General features: G+C 40.3%; 1 protein-coding gene and 1 long non-coding RNA gene across 2 annotated transcripts in view; one reads left to right on the forward strand and one right to left on the reverse strand.

Moving 5' to 3' along the window:
• The window catches only part of LOC111263714 (uncharacterized), a 1699-nt gene extending 813 nt beyond the window's left edge, over nucleotides 1–886 (reverse strand). The window contains exon 1 of the long non-coding RNA XR_002682403.2: nucleotides 793–886. This is a non-coding gene — a long non-coding RNA (uncharacterized LOC111263714). The remainder of the gene's footprint in view (nucleotides 1–792) is intronic.
• Nucleotides 887–1504: 618 nt separating this feature from the next.
• LOC111263713 (lysosomal alpha-mannosidase) lies at nucleotides 1505–14974 on the forward strand. The gene is made up of 18 exons (XM_022839060.2): nucleotides 1505–1685; nucleotides 3134–3284; nucleotides 4044–4192; nucleotides 4306–4407; nucleotides 4742–4983; nucleotides 5738–5873; nucleotides 5973–6203; nucleotides 6595–6861; nucleotides 7059–7221; nucleotides 7332–7392; nucleotides 9026–9273; nucleotides 9442–9636; nucleotides 11259–11453; nucleotides 11912–11991; nucleotides 12294–12547; nucleotides 12823–12873; nucleotides 13092–13272; nucleotides 14448–14974. Exons 1-17 carry the CDS (start codon nucleotides 1505–1507, stop codon nucleotides 13257–13259), a joined length of 2874 nt encoding a protein of 957 aa, XP_022694795.1. The 3' UTR covers nucleotides 13260–13272; nucleotides 14448–14974.
• The last annotated feature ends 9009 nt before the right edge of the window (nucleotides 14975–23983 follow it).

Below are 23983 nucleotides of genomic sequence, written 5' to 3' on the forward strand. Positions count from 1 at the left end.
GAAAAAAAAAAACTCTTTTGCGATTACAAGTAAATTTTCTACAGCAAACTTGAGATGAATTCGAATTTTTCTACTAATAAAATAGCGAAAATTGTGGGAATAGGAAAAATAGTGATCTAGTGTAAGATATTAAGATTTATTTCGAACTTATCGTATTTGGCTCTGTAACTGCTGCCATAATAACTATTGGTCTCTGGTACTAACCCGATGTATCATTCATTATCGGGTACTTGTAACTAGGACATAGAGGCTTAACAACTGAATCATCTTATAATCCTGTTTTTCTAGCTGACACAAAAAATCGTCATTTGAAGGTAAATGCACGAGTGTCGATAGGTGGGAATTGAGAATTTGACGAGGTATTTTTTTTGTTTAGTTAAGTAGGTTTTTGACAATGAACCTTAGTTTCAGGGTGTCAGGGTGTGCTGTGGATGTGGATAATATTTCAGCAGATTTTCGTTGATTCGAGATGGCCCTGCTTTTAGCCCGTATCATATTCATAGATACAGAGTCACTGACGTATCTTGCTATGTCAATTAAGTAACGAGTATTTTTTTTCGACGAGTCCAAGTAACCATGTTACAAAACCTTATTCAAAAACGAGCACATATATAGATAAACTACGACCCGCTAGCTCTGTAGTGATGGGAATACGCAAACAACAGTTTGAGCAGTCCGATGAATAGTTCTCGCTTAGAGCCCCAGCGACGGCAGTCGGAGCGAAGCGTAACCGTGAAAGTTAACGTAATACATTCTTACCTTAAGTTCATTACGAGGAACCTGTTTACTCACCAATGGTTAATGTTCAGCGTACGTTTTTTGACGTAGTTTTATGCGATACGTGATTGCCGATACGATTTGCGACAGCTACGAAGTAATCGTTGCTTTACTTTCCTCTGCTCATAAAGCTCGTCTCTTGAAGAAGCAAAACCGCCATTGCGTTAAGGGAAACGAATAGCAATGGAGTGATAACTGGCTGAGCTACCTTGGTTTTTGGTGACAATCTGTGATCCCTGACGCTTGGACGGCGGACAAGCCTATCAAACGATTTATCTTGTCCGCGGTCGAATTAGACGAGTGAGAAGCGCCAGGCGCCAGGAAGGTCCACAGGAGTGTAAATGACCGTTCATCCTTCGTTTCCACGTCGTAACCATACCACGTCCTCTCGTTCAGTGGCTAATTGTACGGTGCTGAGAAGGTCGTCATAGGGTGCCGCAGCAGCTGGAGTTGCAGCAGCGCCATCCTCAACGTCAGCGAGCGCTGGTGGTATTCTTCTCCCACTTTCCGATAGGGATTATTAACGAGACGTCAATACACTCTATCATCTGCGTCGCTATAAATCGTACTGCCTAACGTGTTGTGGTTCAGCGAGGACCTGTGTGCGTGCTGATGTCTCTAGAAACTTGTTATTAAATAAAACTATTACGAACCCTGGAAATCAGTTCCAGTAGTGGATTTCGATCCGTCCAGTTCCGAAGAGCTTTGGTGGGCACGCCAAATAACAATGCCATTGGCCGGGGTGCCAACTAGGCTGACAGGCGCCTTTCTAGTGCTTTTGCAGCTAGCGACCGTGCGTAGTGAAGATGCGAAGTGCTCCATACAGACCTGTCCCCAAGTGGACCCTCAGTATTACACCGTTCACATTGTGCCTCATTCGCACATGGATCTCGGATGGCTGAAGACTGGTTGGCCTATATTTTCTGAAGAAAATCGTTTGAAAAATATCACTTAAATCATTTATGTGTAGCATACGTGCAGAATTCTTATTTAGTTCACGTATGACACTGTGCCGTTCCTCAGGTCTGGAGGGTATTTATCATATGTTCACGCAGCCACGCTAGTTAGGCTACACGCTTGTACATGATCAATTTACGCGTCGTTTGATAGCAATGTGCAAATTTAAAAAAGTCACGAGAGGTGCTTTAAAGACTGAATACTAATATAGCTAATAGTGTTATATGAAATCGGACATAGTGCCAGTATTAGTACGGCTAGTGGTTTTTTTTTTCTCAGTACGTTCACTCAATGCAATACAAAGTTTTAGTTAATAGTTACACTGGAGTAAAACATTGACGTTTGAAGTAATTAATAATTTTTTTCTATTGGCCTTATCGGCCAGTCAAAAACTGCAGTCCGTATAGGTAAGTTTAGTAAGTTCTATATTTACAAAGGCATTCCGAAGCCACTTCAGGTACGTGTCGCACAGATATTGGAAAAATAATTTAGCTCGCAGTGTAAAACTCGCAGGGGTAAAAACCCAGTAGTGATCTACGACGATGTTCGAACACGATAATACAACAGTGCCCCAACTGCGGACTACAATTGAAACTGGTACAAGATCTTCCGTGTAGAGCTTTCTTCGAAGAGCGAAAAATGGTCCGTTCATCGTCGTATAGCGCTAGTACCCGTTTATTTTCTACATATTATTTTAGGATGAACAAATCTAAAATTTCTCCGGTTCATACTGAATAAAAACACATACAAAAGATTTGATAAACGTATGTTAAAGATATCCTGCGGCGGAAAACTCCCATAGATAACGAAGGCAAATAGCACTCTAATCCAAGGAAGCGGCCTGCGACAGTACGCATTATCTCGTGAACTGAACATTTTAGAAGCCCGTTTGATCGATCGCGTGCGATTAGGCAGCTTAAAAGCAGGAAAGATGAAAACAAACAAAAAAAAAAAAAGGGATGGCTTGGCGCAGCGTGGAGTAATGAAAATCACTGAATAATCACAATGTTAGGTATATTGCGTAGCGGTTTATTAATAACGGCCATACCGTGAATTTTTAATATTCTCTGAGGAAGGCGTGAGGCTGGTTTAGTGGCCAAAGCAAACGGACAACATCGTAAATCTAATTGCATTAAACAAGTCGACCTAAATAGGGCGAGTGATTTAATATAGAAGCATAGTAATGCCATACGCCAACCATGTGGGATCTGCGAACAACCTAAATATATTTTTTCCTTTAAAAATGAGTGCCAAGAACTGTTTTCATAGGGATAACTCTAAGGAAAGGGCGATCAAAGAAAGAATTGTGAGATTTTCTTGCTCTTCTACAGGTCAAGTGCTTAGTTTGAATTGTTGAATATTGCTAATCTACAACAGGTCTCACATTTTTCCTTTTCAGTTGAACAGTACTTTTTTGGTACCAAGGCTGGTATCACATCGGTAAGCGTCCAGTACATCTATGATAGTGTACTAGCGGAACTGCTGAGCGACCCAAACAAAAAATTCATGTTTGTTGAAACGGGATTTTTCGAACTCTGGTGGACACATAGGTAAGGCCACTAGAGAGAAATGTCGCTGGCAATATAAAAACGGTGCCGAGTTTGTTAACGTAAAGAATAAATACAGTAGCAAAATAGATATCTGGTGATAACGCAGAAAGGTTACGATCACAAGTCTACTGTAAAAAATTGAAAACATCTTGATTCAGGGGAATTTACACATATATAGAAACATGTGACAGGGTTAGAGCTGCTTAGCGGTCGTGGCGACCTCCACGAGAATCCATCTTAGTCTGATGGTATCAGGATACTCTAAACGATTCTAAGTGTAATAGCCGTATTTCGTATACAGAAGTGTGTGTATATGTACACACAAATGCCAGGACTGCTCGATACCAAGTTCTACACCAAGGTTTGTGTATCGATTCGATAAAAACAAAGAAAAAAAAAAAAAAAAAAGTCTGCCACCGAGCACAAATACTAATTGTAATGGCTACATTACATCCATGACCTGTTCAATAGTTGCTAAAACAACAAATAAAAAAAATTGTCAATATCATCCAGTTTCTGACACTGTGACAAAATCAAGTATTTTAATGCTAGTTCTCAGTTGCCCGGATCTGAATACTTTTGATAATAGCTAGTACACAAATCTAGTTAGTCACCCTTTCGTATATGTTAAATCTTTATTCCAGTTGACTGGAATCGATTGGTTGTCGAAAATACATAATAGGTAGGTGCCTTGTGTATGTTAAACAAATAAAGCGCATAATTTGCTTTTTTTTTTTTTTTTTTTTGCATAATTTACAGAGACAATTCAGCGCGGGAAAATTTCAAACGTCTAGTGCTCAATGGGCAGATCGAGTTCGTCAGTGGAGGTTACGTAATGAATGATGAAGCAACCGTTCATTACATGACTACCATCAATCAAATGACCTATGGACTCGGCATACTGAAAGGTATTATACGTTATTTATTACTATTATTTGTAACTGTCTGTATATGTCCTTTTTTTGTAGGGATAACGTGATCTGATGAGCTCAAAGAAGGATGTTACCCTCTGATATTGCAGAGATCTTTGGCGAATGTGGTACAACTCGCGTTGGTTGGCAGATCGATCCTTTCGGTCACTCACGAGAATTCGCGTCACTACTGGCTCAAATGGGCTTTCAGGGTTGGTTAATTGCATCTTTTTTTTTTTTCTTTTTCGATTTTTTGGCGGGCTAACCGCGGCGCATGCGTATTTCGTTCATTTGTCGATATTTGGCCCTCATCCGACAAGTGACTAAACGTTCCTTTTCTGGTAGAAACAAGAATAAGTAAAGAAAAAAAAATTACATACTTTTAATCAGGAATCTGAATTTCTGAGTAACGTAAGGGACTAGAGGAGAAAAAAAAAGCTTGACGGGAGAGTTTGCGTACGCGTCGTTGCGACTAGGTAACTCAATGAATGGAACCAAATGCTGTCAGCTATTGTGCTTATCTATTTGCATTTAATTTTCAATCAGGTCTATACTTGGGCCGAATTGATTATCAGGATAAGAGTCACCGAGAGGCAACACGCACCATGGAGTTTAATTGGGAAGCTAGTGAGTCTTTGCCCCGCGCTCGTCTAACTGGCATTGTCCTAGCTAATAATTATTCGCCCCCGCCTGGTTTCTGCTTTGACGAGTTCTGTAACGATGACCCCATTGTAGAGGACCCCGAAGCAGAGGAATACAACGGGCCGAAGCGAGCCGAAGACTTCATGGTAAATCGTAACAGGAACTACTTTTCGAGATTTTACTGCGTTTAAAATATGTTTTTTTATTATATACACATTATCCATGTGCAAATTATAGTTTATGGCTCGTGCCTAGCCAAAATGCTGATTGTCTCCTAATTGTAATAATAATAAAAAAAAAAAGGAGTCGGTAAATAATTTCGTATACAACGAAAGGGCTTTGTACAGTTATACCTAATAAGATAAACTATGTTTTTATTGCTTTTGTGCTAATAATTTGCTTCAGTATGGTAAAACCTATCGACAAATGGGGCAGGTTTGTTTTGAAGCTTGTTGAACGCTCTCGAACAAGTCGAAAATCTAGGATTAATTAAATCTCACGCCCTTCATTGCTAACGACGTGCTAATAGCTCACCTTTATAAAATGTTTTAGGGAAACTGTTTGTGAAAGATCGAAGCTTGAAATAAGCTTCACTTAGATATGAGGCTCCTTTTCATCTTGGCTGAACGAGCGAGTCAGTTACTTACGTCAAAAACTAAACTGTATATGATTTTGTTTCTGGGTGAAAAAAGTTTAAATGCCTTTGAACAATTTCATTATGTCAAATCTAGTTACAGCTTTCAATATTGTCAAACGAGATTAAGGGCCACCGGTTCGAAAACGTTGATATCTAACGAAGGGTACGCCAGTCACTTTAGTTGTCGGTACTAACCAATCAAAATAGTAAAAAAACAAAAAAAAGAAAAGTTATTATTATCATTGCTCTTATTTGGTTTGTAGAAATGGCTGACGGATAAGGCAAACTTCTACGCTACGAACAACTTCCTTGTGACCATGGGTAACGATTTCAATTACCAAAACGCCCACAAATGGATGACAAACTTGGACGCCTTGATGCGTTCTATTAACGGAAAAGGTATCAAAGTTATAAAAGGTTATTTGTAAATGCTACATAACCAAAATATCAGAAGATAGAGCTTGGCTTCAACGACAGCGTAACGTTCCGCACTTTTAGGCTACCAAATCAAGGGTCTTCCTGTGCGTCTCGTGTATTCTACCCCAAGTTGCTACCTCGCTGTCATACAGGATCAGAAAATGGTGAACAAAACAGACGACTTCTTCCCATACGCAAGCGATCCTCACGCTTATTGGACAGGGTACTTCACTAGCCGTCCTGCCTTCAAGTACCTCGATCGCTTTTCTAACAACTGGTTCCAGGCCACCACACAACTCGCTGCAATGGCTAGTACGTTTTGCATTGATGAATATCGCTACTTAACGCTGTGATAGGGGGTGGATAATCTGAAAAATCATACGGATAGACGAAGGAAAAGCATGGCAAATACAGTACTGTCGTTTTTTTCCTTCTGTGGCTACTTTAGGTAATGCTTGACTTTTAGATTTTGCTTAACTATTGACTTGAATGGCTTTTTCAGTAGTCTAAATTAGGAGACCTAGACTTGGTGAGTCGTACTGCAGCGAGCTGGATTTCACATGCAGATGGGTTCTCGTAGGTCCTGTGAGATAAGAGCTAGCTTTCAACAACTGGAATTGCAATCGATTCCACTGTGACAAATTAGTGTTAATGTAGAACGAAGCCTAAATATATAACAAACGCTTCGCTGATTGTCGACCAGGATTGGGTCCAGGACATTTGGGCCAGCTGCGGCGCGCTCTTGCAATAGCGCAGCACCATGACGCTGTAACAGGTACTGCCAAACAGCACGTTAATGATGATTACACGAAAATGGTGTCAGTCGGATTAACTCAGGCCGAGAAGGTGGCTGAGAAGGCTTTAGCTGCCTTGAGTGGAAAGACCTTTCCAGGTGCAGAAAGCATAACATTCTGCCGCGGACTCAACATCTCGGAGTGCGACGTAATCGACGGATTAACCAACGGAGATGGTAAGCAATTCTGACTAATAATATATAGCTTTAATTAAGAATACTTGATAAAGATCACACTTCCACGTTGTTGTTCTTCGCTTAGACGTTCATTGATTTTACATGTACTGGTCGCCTGAGCAGGCTTCTATACAACATATATATAAATCTAAATGAACATTGCAAATCCCTAATAGAATTATTGCCCACTTGATCAGGAGTCAGCGTTACAGTGTATAACCCAGCATCTCAAAAGGTGCAAACTTATATTCGAATACCCGTGTCAGCCGTCAATCATTTCACCGTTACCACTCCAAATGGAACGAATATCCCGTTCGACTGTCTACCGATCTCCGATGGCTTAAAGAAACTGGCAGAGAGGTGTGTCTCCGCGATAGCTCAACATACATACATACATACATATATATATATATACAGAGCGAGAGAGAGAGAGAGGGAGAGAAAGAGTTAAAATAATAATATTATTCTAGGAAAGGCAAGGCAACTCATGAACTGGTGTTCCCTGTCGAGGTTGATGCACTATCGTTTACGGTAGGTTGTCACCTAGAACGCTGATAGTAGCGAACTAAAATTTTATTTAAAAACGTTTTCATACTTACAGTGGCGCAGGAATTAAACACCCTGTTCTTACATACACGTAAGCCTTCCTATCAAAATCTAACCTGTGGTATTGAGTGTGAAGCGGTTAGGTAGGGCCTATAGCAACTCATCTTTTCTAGCAATGAAACAATTTGTCTGCAAGAACCACATTAACTCTTTTGTTTGATAGCATTTACGCTTTATGAGCTTTTTTTTTACATTTTTCTATGCTAACGTTAACGAATAGGCGACGTTCTCCTTAATATGCCGCTGCACTATTTATAGCTGAATTTACGAACGTTGCTGAGAGGCACAAGATTTACATAAAGAACCGCTGTATTTTGACTGAAAACTATATGGTGAAAACTTTAAGCAGTTAACTCTGCCAAACCCTGAGAACTAGAGGCCCAAAGACTGTAAACGCAAAATGTTGCTTATTATTAAAGCATAAGTAGACAGAGGTATTAGTGCATTCAAGTGCTGTTTCAGGCCTAGCAGGACCAAAAAGGACACTTGGCTCGTGAAGCATTACTCAGGTATTGATGTGCCGAACGGACATTAAGAAAGCGTGCGGCATAAGCCTTAAACATTAAGCAAGATCAAAACCATTAATGTCAAGATTCGCAAACAGAGGTAATATCAGCGCAAATAACTAGTTTCCTAATTACCCTAAGTAAGCGTACGTTCTAGGTGTGCACGGTTGAATCAGAAACGAATACTGAAACAATCATTTGAAATTCGTCATCACCATTAAATACCTCAGTTTTTCTTACAATGCTCTAACCTCCCCGAAGCCTGCAGCAAAGCGGGATGGTGGATTCGAAGGTCTGAGAACTGCTTGGGGTGAGACCTAGAGCACGAAAAACGATGTTACGCACAGAGTATTCAGGCCCCGAAAAGCACAGATGAGGCCTTCGGCTAACCGGCGGGTCGGCTCGTACACAAACGAGCGAGGGGCCCAAGCGAAAGTTGTTCAAAAGTATGGTCGGAGAGGCAAAATAGTTGTGTGGGAGTGCGTTGTATGGAGTGCGAGAGGCGCGGCTGGGTGAGTTAAGCGGGTCAAAAAGATCGGGTTAAAGAAGGGTTACGGAGGTGTAGGCGCTGCTAAGGTCACGGACTCAGGGTCATGCTGTAGAGAGAACAGAACAATGTGGTCCTAGGGAGGCCTTTGAAGTCATCGGCAGCGACTAGCGCTGCCGATTGGAACGAGCGAGAAGCGAAGTGCCTCCCAGTGAAAAACATAGCGAAAAGGACTTCAACCTCCATTGTTATAGGGCTATAGCAGCAGAAGGGAGCCCGTTCGTCAATCTTATATAACAGAGCGTCGTTATAGGCGCACGTGAAAGACGCCTAAATATATACCATTGTCATAATTTTTTTGGGTTATCATGTGACATATAAAACAATTATACGTTTCTTTCGTAAATTTAATGTAGAGCGGGCAAGATTAACGAAGTTATCGATTTTAGTGAATACCTAGTGTTCTGTGTTGTCCAAAGGAATTGAAGTACCGCTTTACATTTCTGTATTTTATCGAGATCTACAATATTAAAATTAGTTATCCAACTCGCTTCCTACATAACAGAATGTGGATATCCGTCACCGACCGGCCGATAAACGAATTCCGTGGTCATACCCAGAGCTTGAAGTTACGGAGCCCCGTACGATATCTCGGGATGGTTTGCAAGTGGACGTCGACCCGACACGTGGTATTGTGAGATTGAGTCTCAACGGTATCGAAATCAATGCTACGGCTGGCTACTATTTTTACGCAAGTCGCACCGGAAACAATACAAAGTTCAACTTCCGCGCAAGCGGAGCTTATATTTTTAGGTGATCTTATTTATCCAACCAGGACTTCGTTTTTTTGTCCTATGTGAATCACGAAGGCTACATTCAGATATTAAAAAATACGTCTACGTATCTACATAGCCTGCATCAATTTAGCCTATGATGACTAACCCAAAATTCAGCGTAACATTGTTGTTGTGTAATGCTTAGGAATGACGGCCCTGCTAAGCAGCTTCCGCTGAAATCCATAAAAATTATCGAGGGCCGTACAATCACTGAGGTACGTGCACAGTACGGAGATTGGGTGTACGAGAGTTATAGAATTGGTCTTAACTGCTTCGAAGTTGATTGGATTGCTGGTCCCATTCCGATAAAGGACCAAATTGGAAAGGAACTCGTTTACAGGTAGATTTTGCAATTATATTATTCGTAATCAGTCGATTTAACTTTATAAATTAAGTTGACTTCCAGACGGATTTTTTTAGCAAACATTGACAGGTAAAATCACTGTATCTTTATTTACAAATATTGAATGTTTACGATTCGCGATAAATAAGTGTGGGATAGAGGCTTACAAGAAAAACAGACATGGAAGGGGTAATTCATTTAGGGAGATTTATTCAGGGAGTGTTTACAAGGGGGGTGTGAATTCAGTGGTAGAGGTTTATTCTGAGCTTCTGTGAAGCAAATAACAGACAACTACGATTCTTAGTGCTCGGAAATACAAAATGTTGTTGAGGGAGTCAGTGAATAAGCTTACACTTATAGGTAGTGGGGAGTCTGTGCTTTGACGGAGCAATTTCTAACGGAGACCCATAGAGCACCCAGCTGCGAGAGCTGAAGGACGATTTGGGTTTCGTGAATTGATTAACAAGATCAGAAGCAAAGACGAAAATGTTAGCTCCAAATTCTGAGTTTGGCGAGCACGTACTACAGTTGTCAATGGCGTTTTGTTCGCCGTCATCAGTTTGTAACAGAAGATACACGAAGCTCATTAATACCAACAAGACTCCGTGGAACATCAAGACTCCCGTCAACACAGGAGCTTTCAGCTTAAATGTAGACTAACAAAAAAGTTGGAACGTGTTAGTTCTCATTTCACACGTACATATAAAAGCATTTATCTATTTATATCCTAGCTGGCACCGACTCATTTAAAATAAGTCACCTAAGACATATCGTGGTCAAGAAATACGTCTAAAACATTAACATTAGTATGAAGTATGAACAAAACAAAGACCTAAAAGAGTGACTTTTGATGAATGAATATAATGCCTTTTTTAACTGCATTGATAGAGCTAACGTATGCGCGTTCAACTGGCGTTAAGTTCTATACGAACAGCAAAGCGTATAAGAAGTACACCCTTCAGTTTTATCTCTCGCTTTTCGTTCTATTTTTTTCCCCACCTACTTGTAAGAGACAAACAGAATACACAGGGAAACTTTTCATATTACGTCTCTTAAACTAATGAAAACCTAAAGGCAACCTGCAAACATTATTCCCGTACCGAGAGATCGTGAAAACAAGCGGAACTGGGTCTCGATTGGAATAGAGGAATGAATCGGTTAAAAATCAATGTCAATAAAGAGATAATCAGATTTTATTAATAACAAATAATTTTTTTTTGGAGGGAAGCAGGTATTGCTTAGCAGTGAGGTACTATATGTTTCAGTAGCTTTACGTCTGCTGGCATCCCACCAGACGGTTGACCCAGGCATAGTAAAAAAATAAATCAAGTTATTGATTAAGTTAAACTAAAAAGTCATATGGTAGTGCATAACGATTTGGGCTTAATTTCGCATCGCGGCACCCATCATAAGCTGTATCACAACATTTGCGTATATTTGACTCAATAAGAAGTATCATCCAGGTATCTAGAGCTGCTAGTCTTTGCTTCCGCTGGAGCTCGAACTGATGCTTAGAAATATAGTATTGGAATTGACAAGTTTGTGGCTAAATGGACGCAAGAGAGCAATAAAGTTAAGCTTTTGTCGGTAATATCATTTGTTTCCATGTAAATCTACAGCATCGATTCGAACATAGACTCCGGATCAGAGTTCTTCACTGACTCAAACGGCCGTGAAAATCTCCGCCGGCAACGGAATTTCCGTCCGACGTGGCTACTTAACTCTTCTGAGCCTGTTGCCGGAAACTACTACCCCGTCAATACACTGATTGCCATCAAGGACAAAAAGCGGACAATTGGAATTGTCACTGACAGGTACGAATCTCCTTGCGACCTTCCTATTTAACTAGCTGCTAACATCAACATTTATGAGTGAGTGACATCGCGCTACAAATAGACGTATACACCCGTTACTTGCGTCGTTTAATGCAAATGCTTGCAGTACAGCAAGAAATTAGGATAGGACAAAAGGAAACAGTAAGCTTTCAATATTAGACATTCTAAGTGAAGGAACCGGTAAGTCAAAATATTTGTATCATAGTTACAGATGTTATTAATAGGAGTTTGAGCACTCGGGCGCTTCCAGTTAAAATTCTTTTTGCGTGCGAAATTTGTAAGTTAAATTTTTCCGTTGTATCCGAGTTCTACAACTCTGCATAAGATTATAGCGGTACCGAATGAAGACGCTTCAGCAGAACTTCACTATGTGTGCTAAATATTTTATTATTATGTTATATTTAACATACTTAATGCTAGTAGCAATTCCACGTCAGGTCGCATGGAGGTTCAAGTCTCAAATCAGGACAAGTTGAAATTATGCTTCATCGTCGTTGTCTTCATGACGATGCTTTTGGTGAGTAGATAAAAATCTTGATGACCGTACAATGCAAAACTGTTGCATAACATAAAAAAACACGAATTTTCCCGTACATCGCCTTTTAGTGTTGTTTTATAAGAAAAATATCTTTTGCTGAGATAGCATAGTTGAAGCTTAATAGTATAAAAAATAGGAAAGTTTAGTCCAATATGGTGTCTTTTTTAAACGTCACTAATATTCATCCGTTCCCCATTTTACTATATATCATAGAATGCAGGAAGAGCTATGCGTCTGCTGTGAAACATGCAATTGCAAATTAGTCGTTTCAACGATCGCAGGTGTGAATGAAGCGCTAAATGAGACAGGCTATGATGGAAATGGTCTGCAGGTTCGTGGTACATTTAGAATCTATCTATTTAACGCTTCAAGGGAGAGCCTTGGTCGCAAATTCAGGCCGTTGGCCCTGCAAATGACCCTTCGGCCGATCGTCGCGTTTAGCCCTGCACCACTTCACCCCAAGCAAATCCTCATTGATCCATCGGCTCTTTCCAGCAACGTGCAACTCCTTACCCTTGAGCAGACGTCATCCAAGGTAACATTTTCCGCGATTCAAAAATCAAGGATACCGTTGCGTTAAAATCAACAAAAGAAGTGCAATAACTTAAACGATCTTGTAATATTGTTTAGAGAAATGTAATGTTAAATATTTAATGATTGTTTGCAAAGTGTTTTGCTTAGTGAATGATTACAAAATTTTGAGATTTCTATCGATTTCCTATAAAAAAAAAACAATCTCATTGCCGTAAAAGCGATACAAAGTACGGTTACGCATCAATTGTACAAAATCTGTTTTTGTGTTCCAAACAGGAATATCTTGTTCGACTGGAAAACATTTTTGAACGCAAAGACAACCCCAAGGTAAAATATGTACATTTTCCAACATCCTAGTTTAAGGCACCGGATAGGTTCTGCGTATTTTCTATAAAAGTCATTTAGAATTGGTAACGCTCGTAATCTGGTGTTTATTTAGATTTCGTAAAAGTAGAATGAGATTCGTTGAAGGCATTAATTTTCGGAATTTTTCGCTCTATGAAAGATCGTCAACGGGCCGTTTTGTGAACGTTCGTTTTTTCTAGACGGCTACTGTAGACCTTCAGCGACTTTTCCGAGGTCAGGTGTCCTCGGTTCGTGAAACCCTGCTGGCAGCTAATATCGACAGGCCGAAGAGACATAGGGTTCTTTTGAACTCGGGAATAAAGCTTTTACCAATGCAGATTCGTACATTTTTCGTCACGCTCAACTAACAAGGCCATGATGGTAAGATGCGCAACATTGATTATACGAAATCACTATATAAGGATGACAAATTCAATATCGTTAAATGATCCTGTTATATAAATGTATTTGCAGTATTATCCTAAACTCGCACCTTAGACAGCTATTGCTTCCTGATCCTCAAACTGGTGAATCAAAATCGTGTCTCGACTTGTGTTAGCGACTGAATTCGTAGCAGAAGTACGAGACTTCGAGGAGCCCGAAGAGGGTCAACTGTTAGGGCCGGATAAACTTCGGCTGCTTGCTCTTCACAGCGTTCATTCTTCTCTTCCAATATTATCACTGTTGACCATCCTTTTTGGTTTTCGTGATCCCCATAGAGACGAATCGTCCATCTTCTAGGTCAGCTAATATATAGAACATTCCGTGTGCGACTACAGCCACGGCGAGCAACAAATAATAATATTAGTTTTTATGGGTAAACATACTACTTATTCCATCGACTGCGAATGTAAAAACGAAGTGCATATGTAAGATTCGACAAAACGAAGATATACTCGGAAGTCGCACGAAATGAACACACGACGGATTGCAGGAGTGAATAATTATATGAAAGTGCGAGTATCCTTCCCCTCTATCTGTTTAATAACAATAATATTTACTCCTACTTTACAAGACTGGTAATTTCGTTTTCTATATTCTGCTTAAATTATTTGCCTCCACTGCAAATGGCTGGGTATTCCAGCTATATATGTTGTGTAATAATAATGGCCTGTACCAACAGTGGTAAAAAATATTATAGCTACGGGCAGCGTCCTACTACAGCAATCTGTGTCCTTAACTATTTAGTGTAAAGCCCGATGATCGTAAATCTCATTACCATTTTTCTTGAATCTTGACAAATTCTACGATATGAAATTGTTTAGAAGAACTCTTCTGGAATACACTGAAGACAGCTATAATCCGAAGATTTTTCAGTGCTATCTAAAGTCTTTCCGCTACGCTTTGACTTCAAAGCACTCGAGCACCTGTTGTTTCTTCGACGGGCCTTTTTGCTCAATACATCTTGAATTCTAACAAAGAGAAAGGCATAAAAATTAAAAAGTAAAATGCTTAGCCTTTATTCGTCCCAAGGATAGATCACTAACTTCATTTTACGTAGCAACATTTAATAACGAAAAAGTTCCTTCAACTTGATTGCGTTACATTTGCAATAGATTGATCACACCTCATTACTGGGAAATCGCCAAATGCGAGCCTTCGTCTAGATCTTGTAGAGTGGATTTGACTTATCAGAAACAGTGACCTACGAGCACTTCCTACATGAGCATGGAAACCTAATAGCGCCGGTCTCCTTTCTTATTGGTGACATGACAAGTGATTCCCGGAGGAGATCGAATAAGACGAATCAGCTAGAAAGCAGAAGACGCCTGTCGAAGCACGTAACACATCTTTGACCTTGATTGGATTCTATAACTTACAATCTTATATATGTAAATATCTCTTATAATTACAATATTTCGATATGATTGTGTACTTAATTCGTACGTATTAGTGACGAGAATGTAAGTAAATGATGATGAATGATACTGTAGTTTATTTAGTGCGCTTGTAAGATATGACTCCTTATACGAAGCAGGATAGGTAGGAAGCTGGACATTCTTTGTATTGTTCAGTTTGGCTACAAAAAAAGAAAACGGTTTTAATGATTTTAAACTTCCATTTTCACTTTCCCTGTGAATTTCTCTACTTCGAATATGGAAGCGTTTCATCACTCTTTTGATTATTATATATATATATATATATATATATATATATAATTAATGATTATGAGAATTATTATCCTCCGGGGAAAAACTGCACACATGTAGATTTCTGCAAAATTGGGGACTTAATATTTCCTTAGGGGTACTTGGAGGTGACGAAATTATTAATAATAGTAACAATAATACATTTTGCCGTCTGCAAAAATCCCTCAAAAGCATTTCAGTAAAAAAAATATTTTTCTGGCAAAAGGAGGTTAATATATTTACGATAGTATGTTGGCTGGACCTTGGCCGACCCAAGTAGAAGATAGTAACATAGGTAGTGCTATTACTTAAGCACCATTTTTGTCATTATCGTTTTACGGATACGGAGCCATTTTAAAGCTCCATTAACATCTTCCTTTCATAATGAACAATGATATCTTGAAACAATTTCTGCTTCATACATTTTCTGAAGAGAGAAAAAAAAAAATAGCAAACTTGTTGGATAGATTGTTATAATAAATTTGGCCTAGATAGTCGCAACACGATATAGTGCACCAATTGATCGGTGACCTTAGAAAAGTCCATTCCCATCGTTTTAACTACGTAAATATCATAATGTACCACAAGCAAAAAAATAAGTACACATTTTCTCCCTACAACCTCAGTTTCTCCTCAAAGAAGCGGTAGAAAAATCATTTTTATTGTTTCACATACAGGGGCAGCCTGTGAGATATTTTCGAGAGGCAGGATAAGCTAAACGTAAATACAGGAAAAAACAATAGATCTAGTGGCATGTGCTTTTGAGGTAGGACTTTGCACACGTAAAGTGAACACTTATAGTAGCGAACGTTGACCGATTGACGCCGTAAAAAACGGGCAAGCGAGAGTCGGTTATTATATAGTTTAGTTTATAATGAAATCGCGGATTTGGGCTAAAAGTGTTGGTGTTTCCTTTAAACAAAAACAGAGCCTGATTAAAACAAAGCTCTGAATGGCGGTCATTTGAAACAAGCAAAGCGTAGAGCATACGATGATAACCAAGAATAGTATTAATAACATTAGGAATTATACAGATCACTCGACAGGAAGATTGCACAGCTAGGACGAACTGCCTCAACTACAAATATTCATTCTGCTATTACCTACATGATCTGTTTAATTTAGGTGGATCGTATCACTGCGATGGCTTATCTGAAGTAAAATTTCGTACATTCATGAGACACTTTTGCGTATGTTATCGACTGGCCAACAGACAGCTGTAGACGACACTGCGACATTGTGTTCATCACTCTTCAGCAAAGTCATGTACAAGACGACGTTTCTACACTTAGTTCTACGACTTTACATACTAAGAAACTAGCCCACTTTGTTATATTGATTAATAAAGGTCTGCGCCTATTCTTCATTCTAGTTCGAGTCATTAGACGAATGGCCCCCTGTATTATATCCGGGTCTGGGTTACGCAGAACGAGGCTTCCGATTACCCACCGCTGACTGCGTTAACCTTTCTATTTATATCGGAATCTCCGCGGAAATCTTGGGTAGCGTTCGAGCAGTTCAAAAGTTCATCCCCAACGAACCGAATTGTGTAGACAAAATCAGAAGAATATTATTTCGTATAGAGTACTATGAATCTTGGGATAGACATCGATACGATCTCTGGTATCGTTATAACAGGCGAACGAAGGGCTACTTTTTTTCTGCTTTACTTCTGTCACGCCAGGTCAAAAAATTGGTTTAAATTATTTAGTTTACTCTAAGTGTATGGCATGCGTGATTCTTCTGAAATGAAGGCCCCGCAACATGGTCAATGTAACCAGCTTGTCCACGACAGCATAGCTCAAGAATCGTTCGACGGATATTTCAACAAGCCGCTGTTCGAAAAGGCCGACTACGTCTCAAGAGCAACTTTGTGCTTTTTTTTCTCTACAGTTTACTGCTATGGGGCCGTAGAAAAGGAGTGTCCTAGGCCAGCAGTGCCTTAAACAGAAAATGGAGGGACAAATATGTCTTGCAGCTGTATTTTCTTGGACGGCCACGTCTTTTCTGGGGAGGGGGTTCATAGCAAACAGCTGTAGAACGGCTTCTTATCCAGCCGAGACCTGCCTACGCCAGCTGTCACCATATCATGCGCGGCGAAAAAGGGCTAGCCATAGCGAGATGCTGCAATGACTTGGGCTTACCTAGGAAGTAGCGTTCAGTTCTGAGACCCGTTGGGTCGACTTCGGTCGACTACACCGTTCTTTCGTTGTCCTGTGTTGTCGTAGGCTGAGCTCCGGGCTGCTGGTCTTCTTTTTCCAGTTTCTCGCAACAGCGGTCACTTTCATCCCGCTGCCATCTCGCCGTGTACCGCTTTTCGCGCTCATACTATCCTCTAACCGCATTTTGATCGTTCGAACATTTTGTCATCGCAGCAGTAGCGGCATTGTTTCAGTTCACGTTTAGAACCAAAATAACAACAGCTTGCTTCTGCAAAGGTTCGCCTTAAGGACAAACGAAGCCTTCGGTCAGACTTTTCCTTCATTATATTCTAGTGTTACTATGAAGCGCAGTGGCGATAGCAACAGCGACAGCAACAACTGCCGCTGGCACCGTCACAGTACACTGCGAGTATGACAGGCGACGATTGCCATTTTCGTGCCAGCCATAACGGATACCTCAACTCTAGAAACGGCGGCGGATTCTCAAGGTGAGCGATTCGAACCAATGGCGGCTGTAGGCGACGGTACGGCACAATACCGGGTGACAGGAGAATGTCCTTTTAAACAACGAAAACGATAACCGTTTTCCTATGGTCCGAGGGTTTTTTCTCCTGTTGTTACTGTTAGGTTAGCGGAATCGCATAGATCAAGGAAGCGGTTCTTGTGAAACGGATTATTTAAGGTGAGGTGATGTTTCATAAAGGGCTTAGCGGCTTTAGGAAAACTCGTTTGGTCGGTGAGAAAAACCAGAATTAGTTATCCGTGGATGCCTAAGTCTGATCATGCCAAGTAGGAAAGACTTGATAGACACGACAATGGGAAAGAACGTCTTAATTATTCTGGAGTTTAGTAGGTGACTTATAATCATAATCCGATAACAATATACGTTTTTAAAGCTATTTGAGTTCATATAGTATTTGTTGTACATCTGTCCAGTGATTTTTGAAAATCATACTTAAATATATAATTATACTTATATAGCATATAAAATTATACTTGATTTCTTTTCAATTGAGCAAGGGAATCTAACTAGAAGAAGTCGGTATATGTCCATTTTGAAATAGTTCAACAGCGGATTTTACATGCCCCACAAGGAGTCAAACTGAAGTACCTCAAGCAGATTGTTGCTTGTCTGTTAGTATGCCGTCTTCATTTCTCAGCCGGGCTGGCATCGTTAACTGCCGACTTCGCGTTTTCCGAGTGTCCGATTAGGCGTCTGTTCTGATCAGAGAAAAGCCACTGTGAAATTGCCGAAAAAAGACGGCACACTTTTACGATTTGTCGCGCGTCAAACGCAGTGATCGTTGGAAAATGTTAGACAGCCATGCCTTTGCACCCTTCTAATATGGCAATAGAAAATTTTTGTTTTTGGGGGGGGGGGGGACACTTCAGTCGGCCTAAGTTAATAGCATAGAGTACACTAAAACTGTGCCATTGCTACTAGACAATAAATACTTTTTTAATGATCATGGACTGCTTGTATTCTCCAACTATCAACGGAATGCTATTAGTAATGCTAATCTTCTATTAGATTTTTACAGCACATTTTAATAAAAACTGTAACGCAGAACCGTAATTCAGTATATCAAATATATTTATGGAAAAGTTTACTGGCTTCTAGAAGGCATAGGCAAACACCTTCAAAGTACGTCCCGATTTATATTTTTTGGACCATATTTACGTTTTTTTGTAGTAAATAGGGAAAAAAAAAAACTCACCGTACGGCTTAATTTTTTCGAGGGTTTCATCTATATAAACATCACTATCCGCTACTTTTACTAGAGACGCAAACCATCTAATAACTTTTACACCAACGGATGCACAGTGTGCAAGCTATTTCTAACTGTGATTTCTACTCAGAATAGCCGTAATTGCCGTAGCTACTAAGCTAAATCCGTAATATCGTAAATAAGATATCTTCCATTGAGGGAGCTCATAGCGCTTGTTCCGATCAACCGAAAGGCCGTTGAGCTCGGTTAACGCTTCGCGGTAACGACACAACAAGGGACATGGTATTCGATCTATGCATACGATGATAGATTCTCTATACATAGGCGTCAGAAGTTGAAGTACAAGGAGGTTTAGGAGCGAGCAAAACAGGGTTAGCTGCTAGTGTCCGCTAGAAGTACATGCGCAAATGGTAAAGCTCATACATCGCTGGCGGTTAACAATAGACTAATCGTTGAAACAAACAGGGCCTGCTTCCAACTGACGACCCAACAGTGACCGCCGCCGCGGCTGCTGCTTCCCACGAATCTCATTCATATCTTGAAACCAACAGTTTCTTAGAGGACAATTAGCGTTCTATGGCGGTTCTATTCGAACGCTGAGCATCCGTTTTTCCATCCAGCCAGGGTATTCATTGTAGTGCTACGCCAACCTATACGACACGGCAAGTCTACGCGTTCGGTAGTCATTGTTTGTTCTCAGCTGCAATAACATGACGGCAATAGCATCGAATTTAAATAGCTAGTAGAAATGTCCTATTGGCAAATGTATCATATAATTGTATCTATTCTCACAAATTGCTATACGGTATAAGTGGAAAAAACAAGAGCAACGACCCACTCGGCTACGATAGACGGCACTGGCAAGGTAGAGTTGTCTGCGTGTCTTAAGGTGACCACAGGATATTTTCAGAATATATTATAACATAGTAAGAAATTGCATTCGTGAATAGATATCAGAAATAGCCTATATTTAATGAATACTATAAAATATCCGCCATACATACATACATACGCCAACAGGCAGGCCCCCGCCAGTGTGGATTGATTAGTCAACTGTGTTAAAAAAAAAAACATCGTGCAAACGTGTTTTTCGTTCACAAAATTCAAGGCAGTATAATATATAATCACGTTATACGCTCTTATACTCTAATAAGATATGAAAGCAACAGGAACTCATAGTGTTATTCAGTGTAAACATATAGAGCGCATCCTGTGGCCAAGGGCAGACCGGCTGTATAAACTCACGACACCCATCAATACGCTGAAGCTTTATATTCGATTTTCAAAAAACCAAAGTCAATTTTGCTCTCAAAATGCTGCATGGCCTTGACGGTAGAGAGCTTCATTGTATATCTCTACAGAAAAGGAGCTTTCGATGCTGGTAAACGTGAAGATAAACGTGAAGTTTGTTTGTTTGTTTGTTTGCAAAATTTCTACGGTAGGCGACTTGCGTTCGGCTTAGTGTTTGTTATGTGTGCAACAGATTTCCACCTAAACGTTTCTACATTGTTAAACAGTGGTTGACCTTTAATATTTTGCTATGTTTGATAGGTAACGCTCGACTAGAGTAAAAATACATAGAAAATAGGTGTACAAGAAATAAAGTGGAAAATAAATAATCGAAAGTCTAATTTTGTACAATAATAACAAACACTCTCTATTAATTTGAGCTTCCTTTAGCCATACACACACCTCGAATCAGTGCTCATCCATGCACACGCGGAGCGATCTGTTCACTCGGCTCGATTGCACAGGTTATATATATATGGTTCCCATACGCTATATCGGGGAGGATTATAACAGACGAATGACTACCAGTTGAAAATCTCGATTGACCTAAAGCGAGAGCAGAGGCCATCTTACGCGGAGCACGTACGCTGCCCGTTAACTCTAAGCCAGCGTCTACTTCATAAAGCCAGCATTAGTTTAACTGATCTTGCTTACAGCTACAATGTTCTGCCGAATACAGGCGGAAATTCATAGTTCTCGGAGCTTTTTAGCGGCTATCAGCACTTATACGCCAGCTGACTCTTAGAATAAAACAGAATACGTTTGCAATGAGTATTTATAATCTAGGGGAAAGCTGGTTAAAGCCGACATTTGAAAAAGTAAGCATGTTCACCCCACTGTCTGCGGGTATCGTGGACCCTCGGAGCCTCTCTGACAAGCCGCATGCACATACATCCGTTTTGTTTTGCATTTGTTGATTTTTCTCATTAAAGTTTGCACTAAAGCATTTGGAAGCCGTCCTCTTGGTAACTTGGCCATCCCAACCTTTGTGTTGAGAAAGCCAGGGCTCATTATTTCACGGCCCACCAATGCCATATAACGTACGTTAAGTGCTAGCGGATAAAAAGGCAAGCCAATATTGAAAGGTGTAAGGCCTTTCGTCTAGGTGTTGCAATGATTTTTCTTTCTGAACTAGAAACCTTTTGTTGGTAGCTCCCTTGTTTATAAGTTCCCAGAGTTACAAGAAGCACAAATAGAAAACATCAAATATCGGTGCTTGTTCATTGCTCCTCTTGTAGCCTTTGAGCTTTTTGCAGACGAAGTAAGGATCCGAAAGTAAAAAAGATGAATAGTTCAGTTCAGATCTTCTATTCGTAGAATGGTGCGTGAAACACACAACGCCATCGGCTGCGTTGGATGCTGAACTGAATTTATTTACCAGCAGCATCTGGCCATCGCTGTTTCCTAAAATGCGGATGATCCTAATTCTAGGACAGCCGAATATATATATATATATATATATAGAGTTTTTAGCAGTATTTGACGTATTCTCAATTCGGCGATAGTACGCACTTGAGGCAATGTGCTCCTCTGCCTGAGGCATTCTGAGGCACCTTTGCCAAAGTGGAAACTTACTACGGTTATTATAGTTTTTTTTACATATTATCCTTGTTCGCTAGCATCCAATGCAGATTATTGATTTCTATGGGGTTTAAAGAAGCGTGTGAACAAAACGGTTCTGAAGAAACGGGTCGTCTACCTATTTTATGTTTGCCTTCCTTTGTCTAACGAAGATACTGTTATAATGGAGTAAACAAGCCCAATATAATATGGCAGTAGAGTTATCGTCTAAATAGTACATTTTACAAGTACGAACAGCGATAACAATTCCAGTCAAATTCGATAGCATACAAGACGAAAAGTGAGCTGTCCCTTGAGAGAATTTATTAGGAACATCTTCCTTCAGTCGGAGGAGTAGATTAGCCTTAGAGGTTGTCAATACAGCTTACTCAGAGAATCTTCGCTCGCTAGTCTTCATACTGTATAATTAGTCAAATCTACTAGATTGCTGGAACTGTTTGAAAAAAATCTGTATCTAAGCTGAATCTTAGAAGAGGCATCTCTGCTGCTGCTGCTGCTGCTGTTGCTGCTGCTGCTGCAGTTGCTTTCAATAACCTCATTTCAGAATTTACTTGGAGATTTGGGAAGATTCAATACAAAAATGTGTTGAATCATGCCTGTGAGAAGTTGGTACGTACTCTGTCGTGGTGTTGCATTTATTCATCGAGTACAAGAACCGGGTAAAAAGTGGTAATCAGTTAAGACAGCCCAACTAAATACGGTGTATTCTCTGTAACGCTCGATCCTACAACGCATGGAACGTCGTTTGTGATCTGTAGAGTTAGCTTATATTTTTAACTCAAGCAATATGGATACTGCAGCCGCACAAGCTTTTCCTGATGTTTAGAAGCCGAAACTCAAGAGGGCGTGTATATAAAATAGTTACTGCAATACTGCGTCCGCACATTTTGAATCGGACGCGGAAATAGGATCAATTCGCTGAACGGCCATCTCACCCGGCCTGATCCATTCCTAACCGTTTCTTTCCTAGTAAGATTGAACAAAAATTCAGGATCGTGTAGTAAGCTATATCACAAGTAGATGCGATTCTAACTTGTTTTATCTGAAATTATAACTGTATCCTTGGTTGTGTGATGTACAAAACTTCTTCTTACACATTTTTTCAGACAGGAAAGATATACGAGGAAGTTTTGCATAAACTCACAGTTTATTAGCGGTCTTTAACTGCGACGCTGAGGACCCCTAGTTCGATTCTAATGGTAGGGCCCATACAAAATAACGCGGTGCTCCGTGCTAGCTTTTCGTTTTAAATACGCCCAACGCGTGTCTTATATGTATATAAGCGTCGTTATAATATATGCTTGAAAATATAGTCGACGGTTTACGATTTGTTTTTCTTGTAAGTGTAGCGGTCCCACCAACAATATAATACAGCACTAAAATTTTAGACGTGGAACACCCTTCAGCTTTCCCCTTCGGGGTTATTTAGAAATACATACATTCGTTAAGCAGTTCCCTATATCACACTCCTGCATGTGGGCATCATAATGCATCCTTAAACTCCGTCAACAGGATCGGTATAAAGAAATCTCAGCAGCTTGGGTGATCTGTCTATTATTTCTAAGGTATACGGGTGCATCTAATACGTTTATATTATTACACGTTATTAACTAATAGGAAATCTCTAAGGCCTTTGCACATGACTTGCCCAACGGGCAGAAAGAGGGGCACATGCTAAATACTGGCTGGCTGGCTGGCTGGCTAACTCCCTTCTTCGCTCGCATAGTAAAATGCAAGATTGTTTAAAGGTTATTAAATCGTTAGTAAACTGTAACGACCCGTAGGTACAAACAGACGAGTGTCTTATCAACTGCACTTCGTAATCTAAGTCGTCCGGTAACCGCTATGATGATATAGAACAATGCAGCTCACATAAAGCGATAGTATACTACGTGGTAAAAAAAAAAACCTGTAAAATATTACAGATGCTGGCCACGACCATGTCCACGTGACAGCTTCCTCCGTTTGCCGATACGGACTGCCATTTGAAGGAGTTGCCAGTCTTCCCTTGATCAGATGGTTGACGTTCATGCGATACGGGTTGGGTGTTTGGTTAGCGTCTTTATCTGGCCGCACAGAACGGCCAAGAGGGCACTGGAAAGGGCACACGGGGGTGTGGGTCTGTGAAAGAGGGGAACAGGGAAGGGATGGCAAAGAGGGAGAAACAGGAACAGAGTATAGGTCTGTGTGTGGCTGAGGA

The sequence above is a fragment of the Varroa jacobsoni genome, unplaced genomic scaffold, assembly GCF_002532875.2.
Source record: "Varroa jacobsoni isolate VJ856 unplaced genomic scaffold, vjacob_1.0 scaffold_785, whole genome shotgun sequence".
NCBI lineage: Eukaryota > Metazoa > Arthropoda > Arachnida > Mesostigmata > Varroidae > Varroa > Varroa jacobsoni.

Excerpts from the sequence above, each read along its gene's own strand:
- LOC111263713 (XM_022839060.2), top strand. The coding sequence starts at position 1,505 with ATGCCATTGGCCGGGGTGCCAACTAGGCTGACAGGCGCCTTTCTAGTG. Across the intron at positions 7,222-7,331 it reads TTAAAGAAACTGGCAGAGAG|GAAAGGCAAGGCAACTCATG; the intron begins GTGTGTCTCCGC and ends ATATTATTCTAG. Across the intron at positions 11,992-12,293 it reads TCTTCATGACGATGCTTTTG|GTGTGAATGAAGCGCTAAAT; the intron begins GTGAGTAGATAA and ends CAACGATCGCAG.